Source organism: Dermochelys coriacea, chromosome 7 (genome assembly GCF_009764565.3).
Source record: "Dermochelys coriacea isolate rDerCor1 chromosome 7, rDerCor1.pri.v4, whole genome shotgun sequence".
In the NCBI taxonomy this organism is placed as follows: Eukaryota; Metazoa; Chordata; order Testudines; family Dermochelyidae; genus Dermochelys; species Dermochelys coriacea.
The window spans coordinates 81,443,653-81,454,773 of record NC_050074.1 but is presented as its reverse complement, the minus strand read 5'-3'; the positions used below and the strand labels follow the sequence as shown (position 1 = coordinate 81,454,773).

The 11,121-nt window shown below is 37.1% G+C and overlaps 1 protein-coding gene across 4 annotated transcripts in view; it reads left to right on the top strand.

The window, feature by feature from the left end:
• Nucleotides 1-414: 414 nt before the first annotated feature.
• CTNNA3 (catenin alpha 3) overlaps nt 415-11,121 on the top strand; it is an 889,777-nt gene continuing 879,070 nt past the window's right edge. For 3 of the 4 annotated variants that reach the window (XM_043518063.1, XM_043518062.1, XM_043518061.1), the window contains exon 1: nt 8,127-8,261. In XM_043518063.1, coding sequence (XP_043373998.1) covers nt 8,237-8,261 — 25 coding nt within the window. In that variant the 5' untranslated portion in view covers nt 8,127-8,236. Of the gene's footprint in view, nt 475-8,126; nt 8,262-11,121 lie in introns of those variants that run through there. The other variant, XM_038411313.2, reaches the window with a different exon arrangement.

Here is an 11,121-nt window from a genome sequence, read left to right as displayed (position 1 = left end):
TCTAAAAGCACTGTATTCTCCACTGCATGCATCCAATAAAGTGAGCTGTAGCTCAAGAAAGCTTATGCTCAAATAAATTTGTTAGTCTCTAAGGTGCCACAAGTAGTCCTTTTCTTTTTGCAGATACAGACTAACATGGCCGCTACTCTAAAAGCTTATCGATAGTGTTCGCAGGTCTTACAGGAACTAGTCTGGGCTTTTTCAAAGAGGTATTTTCAGTAACAAGTTGTCAGTGAAGTCAGTAACTCTCAGTTCAGAAGGTGGTACCAGATGGATACCACCCTCCCCTTTACTATATTTTTCCATTGTTCTCCCCTCCTATTTCCTTTCCTAATCTTTGTGATTGACAAGCAACCAAAGAAGCTAGTCCTTGTCAGTGGATCTGGAATCAGAACTCTGCAAGAAGACTTCGTTAGAGAGTAGTTTCCTGGAACTCTTAGTCGTCTTGTTAGAGTTGGCTTCTTGATTTGAAAGGTAAGACTGAAGTAGAGTGAAGGGAATTTTGTTTATACTGAAAGTATATTGAGTTGTGAATTGAATTACAGGTGCTTAATTGAATAGTCTCCCCTCAAATGTCAGTGGAAAAATAAGGTGAATTTTTACAAACTTCCTAAAAAGTATGTTTCTCACTTGTAAACATGCATTTTCATGCTGGTTCCATTAATACAAGAAATCACCATAATTTTGTCACTTGAAGCCAGAGCCAAGATTGTGCAGTGCAGTCATATATTTTCCAGCTATAAAAAGCATATCACAATATTGTACAAGGAAAGATAAGATATTGCATGAATGCTGTTCCCTTTAGTAAGGCTGCCCTTATTGATGCTTCACTGGAAGTTGCTTCCAGTGCAGGGGAGGCTTATTGAAATGTAAATTTGTGAGTTTAGGATTTAAAATATTGAATCATTGCACAAGGTAGTTTTTATAAGATAATTTATACTTTAGATATTTAAATATAGAAGGCGCTGTTTCCAAAATAGTAATACGAGAAGACTATTAAAAGCCGATCTGCACACTTCAGAAAACACCTACATTATTTGTGCACATTAGGAAAGTTCTCTAGAATGGATTCTAGTTCAAGTGCTGTGTGCACTGGAATATTTTTCTTATTCTATTTTGGGTACTTTTTAAAAGATGGAGTGCCAAATTTGCCCTTGGTGTAAGCCACAAACTCTTACAACAGTGAAGAATTGTGCCTGTAGATGCCCCTTTAGGGAAGGAAAAATCTCTGAAGGGATTGGGCACTTTGGATATTCTTAATTTATTTAGATTTTTAGAGGAAGAAGTGTGAAATGGTAGATCTGAATGTTCCTTTTGTCACCCAATTAATTAGCGAGGGCCCAATCCAACTCCTATGGAAAGCAACAATGATCAGCAATCATTTATTTATATACATGTGGCAGGATTTGGAAGTGGTGATTTACGTTCTCTGCATACAAACAGAAGCTAGATAAAAACATAAAATACTCTTTCTGTAAGGTAATGCTCCTTTATTTCTTAGACTCCAGGACCAAAAAAATAGAGAGACAAAGCAGAGAGTTCCCTAAGGCAGTTAGGCACAACTCAACCCACCCTTGTTGTAGGCTGGGTCTTTGCAGACTGACTTCTGAAGACTCAGATCACACACTCTCCTGCAGAACCCACTAGCCTGCAAGCAGGACCAGAAAACCACTTATAATGTAAAGTGATAGCTTGTTATTTTGATAACATTTTCAGTATAGCACAGTGATCATGTTAATTCAACAAAGAGAAGAAACAAGAAGTGCTACTGTATCTAAAGAAAACACAATGTGGCTCAAAACAGGAAGGCTTGTTGAAGCCATTGACTGGGTTGAAAGAGGAGCTGAAGGGCCATGCTGCACTAGGAGCTCTAGGGAGAATTCTGCCAGACCCAGCCAGAACTTGTCTTGGAGGATCCTGAAATCACATGCTGTACTAAGTGCTGTGCCACCCTTTCCAGGGGTTCAGCATGCACCCTTCCCACTTCACCCAATTAGTTGTGCTGATTGGTTATTGTGGATTATGGCTCTGCTTTTACTCTGCCCCTCCCCTTCTCATTTTAGGTAGCTATCACCCTGGGAGCACTTGCCAGGGGAAGTGCCCATGTCTTTTAAGAGAACCGTGCCCAATTTCTGTGAAGGGTGCAAATGGGTGAGGTGTATTGAAACCACTCCCTCTTCCTCCTGTACAGCCCAGTCAAAAATTTAAAATTAACAAGGGCTCACCTAGAACTCCTTGGTTTTGGTTTAGTGTGTGTGCAGTGGGAATGTTTAATAGTTAAATTACTTGGAACTCTCGCAAACGTAATAGTCAAAGTGTAAACCTTTAAAGATCAATCTGAATCTAGATCATGCAAAATTGGCACTAGACAAAGAAATAGCCTACTGTAGCCCATGAATGTGAAACACAAGGAAATCTATTGTGAAGAATAGCAGCTGTACAAGGAGAATGAAAAACGTGATTTTTAATTCATTACAATGGACTATGATGAAGATAAATTTACTAAACTGGGAATAACATCACAGTGTAAAAACTAGCAACCATAATATAAAGATGTGTGTGGTGATAATTTCATAAAAAGAATGTTTAAAGACTCCTTCCTCTGAGTTTCAAGATAATGTTACATCAAATGTTACTGTAGCAAACACATGTCATGTGATTTTTGTTGAGGTGAAGAATAAGCTATGTTTAGTACAAGGTCAACTTAAACTTCCTTTAAGCATTCTCTCTGGTCCTTGTTTAAGATCAGAACACTTATCTTTAAAAAATAAAAATAAAAAGAGACGCTTGGATGCAAACATCCTCTCCCTATTGTTACCAGCACAGTACAACCAGCCATCCAAAAACCACCTGGTACCCAAGAAAGTGTCGAGCATTTGATCAGTACCCTAACCTAATACATGTAGTGAAAAATAACAGGCCGGTTCATTTCAATGAGAGTCTTCGAAAGTGAAAGACTTCCTGAGTACAAAAGGAGCCAATGCATACTGCTTCTTGAATGTGTATTGTCCCCATGTCACACCATACTTCTTTCTTTGAGGCAAATGTTACTTAAACAGCTCAAATATTGCTACTGAAAAGTAGAGCTGGGTGAACTTTTTTTAGACAAATAGCTTATTTGCCAAAAAATACAATTTTGGACTGACAATTTGAAAATAGTTTTGGCTTAAAAAAAGAAAAAACAAAATTTTAAAATTGAACCATTTTGTTTTGATGTTTAATTTCAAAATGTTTCACTTCAAAGTTTAGCTAGATTTATTTAAAAAAAAACAATAAAAGGATTTGAAAAAAATCCAGGAATAAAACCATCAACTTTTTTTGTTTTAGATTAAGCAATGTTTTGTTTGACTCAAAATAATTTTGTTTTGTTTGAGGGGGAAAAACTGAAATTTTGGTTTTGGATTGACACAAAACACATTTTTTGGGATTGATATTTATTTATTTATTTTTGGTTTGGCTACTGAATTGAAAAATCAGTTATTTGCTCAATTCTGGTTAAAAAGTTCCTAGACCATAATCTGTGTGTCTGGGGAAAACATTATGAACACAACTATTAAAGCATCTCTTAGATACATGATGCTGTTCTCATTTACATTGGTATATATCCAGCATAACTCTATTGACTTCAATGCAGTTATACTTGTAATATCAGTGTAACTGTGGCAGAATCAAGACCACAGATTCTTATGGTTATACTTCAGTGGAAGGCTTGCCTGAGTAAGGATTCCAGCATCAGGATCATGATGTACTCTTTGGGCTCATTGGGAATGCTCGTGGTTGCTGCACAGAAACTGACAGACAAGCTCAAAGCCAAAAACTCTGTAATTGCGTAGACTGTAGGATTATCATCATGTTGGAATAAATACAACACAGAGTGGATTTCACAACTCACCGTTAACTCCTGCATCTTGACATGCAATGTATTGACACAGTGTACCTAAGGGAGAAGGTGACATTAGCTTACTTTATTATAAATGATGTAATAGAGTAGCTTTGAAATAGGTATAGAAGTATGTGAAAGTTAAATCCAAAGTTGAACAGTTGAACATATTACTTGGATGCATGCAGAAGAATGTATATTGAAATGAAAGGTGGGGCTTCATTATCCTTGAAATGCTTATTACCATCAGAACTCAGTAATACTTGGCTAAAAGTCAGAAATGAGAATACATTGATGTCCACAACATGAAAACTTAAAAGTAGGTAATATATTTTTGTGGCTTGCAGACTCACCCTTCACCATAATTTCCAACTGAGGGAGCTGCTACTAGGCTACAAGACTGTAACTCAATGAAATTTGATAGCTTAATAAATCAAGGAATATGATGATTTCAAATTGAGTTCTTGTGAACATTTCTCTTTGAACAACTCAGTAAAATTTGGGACATTAGAGGCTGAGTAAGGAAGGTCCCATAGAACTATATAAAAATAGAAGAAAGGGGAAGTTGATAGTAATTTAATATTAAATCAGAAATTACGATTTATAGAAAATTGATAAGGGAAGCAAAGGGACACAAGGAGAAATCTATGGCCAACAGTGGTAAGGACAATAAGGAGTTTTAAAATATATTAGGAACCAGAAGAATCCTGACAATGATATTGATCCACTACTAGATGGAAATGGTAGAATTATCAATAATGCAGAAAAGGCAGAAGTGTTCAATAAATATTTGTTTTTTATTTGGGGGAAAATAATTATATAGTCTCATCACATCATGGTAGTAACAGTCTTTCCATTCTGCTAGTGTCTCTGAAGGATGTTAAACATCAGCTACTAAAGTTAGACATTTTTAAATTAGCAGGTTGACAACTTGCATCCAAGAGTTCTAAAAGAGGTGACTGAGGAACTTGGACTATTAATTTTGGTTTTTTCCCCCTCCAGTAAGTTTTGCAGTAGTGGGGAAGTTCCAGAAGACTGGAAGAAAACTAATATGCCAATGTTTAGAAATGGTAAACAGGATGACCCAGGTAATTATAGGCTTGATATCTATCCTGGGCAAGATAATGGAGAGGTTGATATGGGACTCAATTAATGAAGAATTAGAAGATAATATAACTAATACAAATCAATATGGGCTTATGGAAAACTGATCCTGTCTAACTTATAATTTTCTGAGTTTATAAATTTGGTTGATGAATGTCATAGTACTGACATAATAAATTTAGAGTTTTTTTCTAGAATGATATAAAATTAACATGGCACACATTAAATGGATTAAAAACAGGCTCACTGATAGGTCTCAAATATAACTGTAAACAGGGAATTTTCACTGAGTAGATATGGGATCAGTTTTGTGCCCTAGACTATTTAACATTTTTATTAGTGATCTGAAAGAAAACATAACATCATCATGGATGACCCCAAAATTGGGGGAGTGGTAAATAAAGAAGAGGACAGGTCACTGATACAGAGTGAGCTGATAAACTTCGTAAATTGGGTGCAAGGAATGAATATGACTTTCAATATGGGTAAATGTCCACCTCTAGGAACAAAGAATGTAGCCCATATTTGCAGAGTGGGGGATCCTATCCTGGAAAGTGGGCAGTCTAAGAAAGATTTGGGGATCATGGAGAATAATCAGATGAAAATAAGATCCCAAATTTATGCTGTGGCCAAAAGAGCTAATCTATTCCTGCATTACATAAATAGGCAAATTTTGAGTAGGAATAGAGAGGTTATTTTACTTCTGTATTTTGCACTTGTTCAGCCACTGCTGGAATACTGCCTGCCAACAATTCAAGAAGGATGTTGATAAATTGGAGAGTTTTCAGAGAAGAGTCACAGAATGATTAAAAGATTAGAAAACATACCTTATAGTGATAGATTAAGCCAAATAGTTTCAAGGAGCTTAACAAGGAGAAAGTTAAGGGATGACTTGATTAGTCTAAGTGCCTATGTGGGGAACAAATATTTAATAATGGGCTTTTCAATGTAGCAGAGAAAGGTCTAACACCATTCAATGGCTGGAAGTTGAAGATAGAGAAATGCAGACTGGAAATAAGGCATAAATTTTTGCCAGTGAGGGCAATTTACTAAGATGGATTCTTCATCACTAACCATTTTAAAATCATGATTTTTTTTTCTAAAAGGTATGCTTGAGGAATTATTTTGAAGGAAGTTCTCTGGCATGTGTTATACAGGAGGACAGCCTAGACTATCACAATTGTCTCTTCGGGCCTTGCAAAAAGAAAAGGAGTACCTGTGGCACCTTAGAGAATTTGTTAGTCTCTAAGGTGCCACAGGTACTCCTTTTCTTTTTGAGAATACAGACTAACACAGCTACTACTCTGAAACCTGTCATTATTCAGGCCTTGGAATCTATGAATAGTTAAGGCAGTTGAATTAAATTCTCCGGGGTAGCATTCTATTCCTGTCTCTGTCCCAGAGTTCCTGTATGATGCATCTAAACCCCATTTTTCATAGCTGGCCACTAATTACGTGATCCTCATTTTCTGGGTACCCGTATAAGACATCTCGGACTACATTTGCAGGGATGCTGAGTACTCGCAACTGCAACTGAAGTCAGCTGGAGCTGTTCTTTGAACATGTAAAATGCTAGTAAGCAAAAATTTCACTGACTGACTTCAGTGGAGCCAGGATTTCACCCTTTGTGTAGATACCTTATTTTGCCCTTGCCCCTTAGTTTTGTTAGGTTTTTTGCTTTTTTGGTATGCGAATTGTATCTTGTTATGGTGCAATGTACAGTAACCGTGGGTGCATCACTGCAAGCTTGTTGGTAGGGTTGGTGGAACTTCTAAAATACTATCATTCCATTAATGGTGTGATTATACACTATTAGATTTTGACATAAGACAATATTTTTTTTATTAACTGGTATCTACATTGAGACCTTCCTCAAGCCTCTGACACACATTTTGTTGTGCTCTCTTTGAGATAGCCCATCTGACTAGAAGACAACGCTTGCTAATGACAAGGAGTAACCAAATGTAATGCTTTTTGGATGTAATACTTTTTATGTATGGCATTGAATAATTGGCTAGATGGAATATGGAGTTTTTCACCTTCCCCTGAAATATCTAATATTGGCCATTGGTATAGGCAAGATAGCAGATTGAACAGACAATGTTAAATGGACCAATCCTTGTGTGGTGTAAATAGGTATAGCTCCACTGAAGTTATTTTTATGGCTTCTCTAAAATATTACTTGTTTGCTGTGCTGATTGTTTGTTTAGCAGAAGGACTAACAAATTTTGTTCCCAAAGCTGTGCTGACATCATTGGATGATGCTATGTATTAAAAATCTTAAAATTAAGAGCTGGTTAGTAAAATAAAACATATCTTATTAAATATGCCCCTGCCAGGCTTCATCTTTTTGAGGGATCCGATGTTTCATGTGCTTTTCCCCAGTCCCTTGTTTTCCTTTCTTTAGAGGACTATAGCCCTTAGGAATCTCTTATATTTACAGGAATGACATTTAGCAAGTATAATGCTTTAAGCAAGCAACCTCTGGTGTTTGATGGATGGAACTGTGATGTCTGCTACTAAATCTCATTCATTTTCTGAGCTAAGAATGGCTAGCCAGGTGTTAGAAGATGAACATCATTTCAGGGTACAAATTCTAGGAAATAAAGATCCTTTCAGGAGAACAATATCGAGGTTTAAAAAGGAAAGCACATGATAGTCATTAAGAATGCATCCCAGCCAGATTACTTTGCTGTTGGTGAAACTGGTATAAGATTGAAGCTCAGTAGTGTTTCCTTGTAGAGTCTCTTCCTTTATAAAAGTAGACATAAGGCAAATATATTTTATGAACCAGATGCATCCCATGGGATCCCATATGACAGAGAAAGGGAAAAATAATTGAGCCTACAAATGTGTTAATATCTTTATGAATTCCTTTGCTGTCCAGTTTGAAAGTCTGAGTCATGGCATTGAGACAGAAGTGGTCATATAACCAGACTGTATGGAAAAGAATAGTGATTCAGGAAATACACCAGAAGTCATGGCAAAAATATATTCCATATCCTCTAGTTGTTCAAAATAAATTAGAAAGGCACTGTTCTGTTTTTAATTATATCTGGCATATTTCTACATTAGTATGTAGCTTTAAGGATGCCCAACCCCCACCAGCAGCCACTGTGCCCTGTCAGTCATCCTGAAATACACTAGAGTACTTGTCAGGCCATCAGCTTGCAGATGCACCATGAACCATGATAGTTGTACTGAAGTTCTAAGCAATTTTTCTGGTGTTTAGACAGTTGCTTTAGTGCCTGAATGTGGACTGTTTGTTTTGGGATAGGTGAGTTATGTTGTTATCTTGTAAGTACAATTAGTGATTTTAGCAGTAAACAAAATTCTAATGATTATATATTAGAAAAGTTAACTGTATTTTGGAGCCACTTTCTGTCATTATTTTATTTAAATTAGAGTACCATTGTACTTAGAGCTTGTCTAACAATTATAATTTTTATAGTTGAATTTTACTTCAGGCTGCAGAAAACTTTCTTACTTTTCTTTATGTACAACCCCCGCCCCATTCTTTTATTCACTGAAATGCTGAACATTGTCAGTTTAGACATAGTTCGTAATAAAAAGACACAACAAAAATTAGAACTTAGCTTAAAGTATACCGTTGTGTATGAGTGCAGATTATTGTTTTTTTGTTCCATTGAGACTGAAATACTCTATCTCCATGACACCTGAAACTCCTGTCTAGTGTTCTAAGATGTTGCAATACACTGGTGAAATTGACTTCTGTATAGATTAATATATCTAAGTTCCAAACTATAGCAGCCTTGCATCAAAGTATCTTATAACCTAGAGCCTTACTGTGTCCAAAGGGAATGCTGTACTAGAGTAGATATTTTGTTTTTATTAAACAATGGGCTGTGATCCCAGGGTTCTCAAGAAATGCACACCTGGGAGAGTTGTTTGCTTAGCAAAGAGACAATATAGCTCCAGCTACAAGCACAGACGGTTTTCCTGAAGTTACAAATATCAGAAATATCTTAAGTATTTTCCCTGATTGCCTCTATACTTTCCTCTTTATTGCCTTGATATGTTTCTAATCCACAAGAATACTGATAATTAATAACATAAAAATGATAGTGAAAACATAGAATGTTATGAATGCTTCTGTGGGTCACAGCTGAGGATTCAAAATAGCTTGTAAGCAATACTGTGAAAACTGTACTAACTAGGGATGCCAAGCCTCCAGGATTGCCCTGGAGTCTCCAGGAATTAAAAATTATTTTTTTATTAAAGATCGTCATGTGATGAAACCTCCAGGAACATGTCCAACCTAAATTGGCAACCCTAGTTCTAACTTGTTAAGATTTTGCAGTTATTGAAGCCACCTTTAGGGGAATTCTTTCTTGTAAGAAAGAGACATGGTACAAAATACTACTTTCCAGAAACATCAAAGTGTTCAGTTGTTTTATTGTAGTTTAGAATATACGATTGAGATTTTCAGAGCAGTGCTGGGGATTTTGCCACACATTTTCCACTCATTTTAACAATATAAAGTCCGGACCTAGAGCTTGCTGAAGGCAGTGGGATGACTACCATTGCCTTAATAAGGATTTGATCTGACTCTAAGCAATCAGTAAGTATGTCTGTTTATTAGACAAACTGGTAGTAGCAAGGGGTTGCAACAACAAGTAGAGATGGTTCTCAGCTTCAAAACTTGAGTCTGGTTTGTAACATGCCCTAAGAAAACTGTTCAGAACCAAGGTTTTGGATCAAGCTGATCTTCAAGAAGATGAGAACAAGTGGTGGCATAATAAAATTAGGATGTTTACAACAGTCTCCAACCTGTCAAGGAATATGCAAAATATGAAGAAGTCAACTTTCACTTTGGGTATTTGTTATAGGAGGGTAAGTGTGAAGGGGTCTGCAGATGCTGTCAAACAGGCAAGGAGTGAGTGCTTTTTATTTTTGTATTTTTTGAGTTAAGGAGTGTTGTCACATGTTGACTGAGTTAAGGTGACTCCACTAGGAACAACTTAAATCATGAATATGTCTAAAGAGAAAATAAACCAAAAAATCTTCCACAATAGAAGCATGAGGTGCTTCCCCTTGCAACTGATGTGCAAACTTGCAAATGGACAGTGTTAATTTCATTCTGAATTCTTTCTTGGCAACAGCTGTGGTGGTCTTCAAGTTGGACTTGCAATTTTGGGAAACTAACCTTGGAACTAAATTCAAAGCTGCAAAGCAAAAACCAGGGGCATTTTGCATAATAAGTGGACTGGGTCATTTAATTTAAAATGAAAATGCAGTTGACATTTTGGCTAGACACTTCAGAAAGCCAAATCACTGATGTACCCTCTCTCATCCCCCCTTAAAAAAAATGGTGAATTTCAGTAGGTTGAAGAAAACAGGCCTTTTATGGGTGTGAAATTGTTACTATTCCCTGATGCTAAAACAGCAGAAGAATCTGGTTTTCTTAGACAGTGGAAAGAACCCATTGACTAGTTGAGTTGTGCAGGATGCCTTGTTTCTAAATGGCGCTGAAGTAGAGAAGGTTTGGGAATGCTGTTTGCTAGAACATCACCGCAAATTACGCACAGTGGTTTTGGATGTTCTTGATCACCAATGCATGTAAAGCCATATTTTATATAATCATTGTCATATTTTCTTTTCTTTGTAAGTGATTTTCCAGGACCATCATGATCATTAGACTAAGGTTTTCCACAGTGTGGACTTGAGGAAACACTAGCTGATTCTTGCATCTTTACACTTTCCTTTTTCAGCCACTTATCCATAGAAGTTGTGTACAAAAATTCTAATAAAAATAACCCAGAGAATGCTAACAACCAACAAACTAGAAAATAAGAAGATTCACTCACGTCTCTCTGAAGCAAAACAGCACTCCAGAGAGAATGACTTAGTATCGAATTACTGAGGCACCTTAACGCTGCTACATTGGCTAGAATGTGGTTCCAGCTGGTTTGGCGTGCAAACAGCTTTTCTTCTGCCACCAGGGCCATTCCAGCATGGCCCCTGCTCAATCTGCCCTGCATACCGCCCAACTTTCCCTCTCTGCCAAGGACAGGGGTCCAAGCTACCACCTGCGCGCCTGGGGTCCTAGCTGTAGCCTTGCCCACCACGGAGCTCAGGCTGCTGGCCTGCACTGGGGTCTGGGCTGCCAGCTCTGC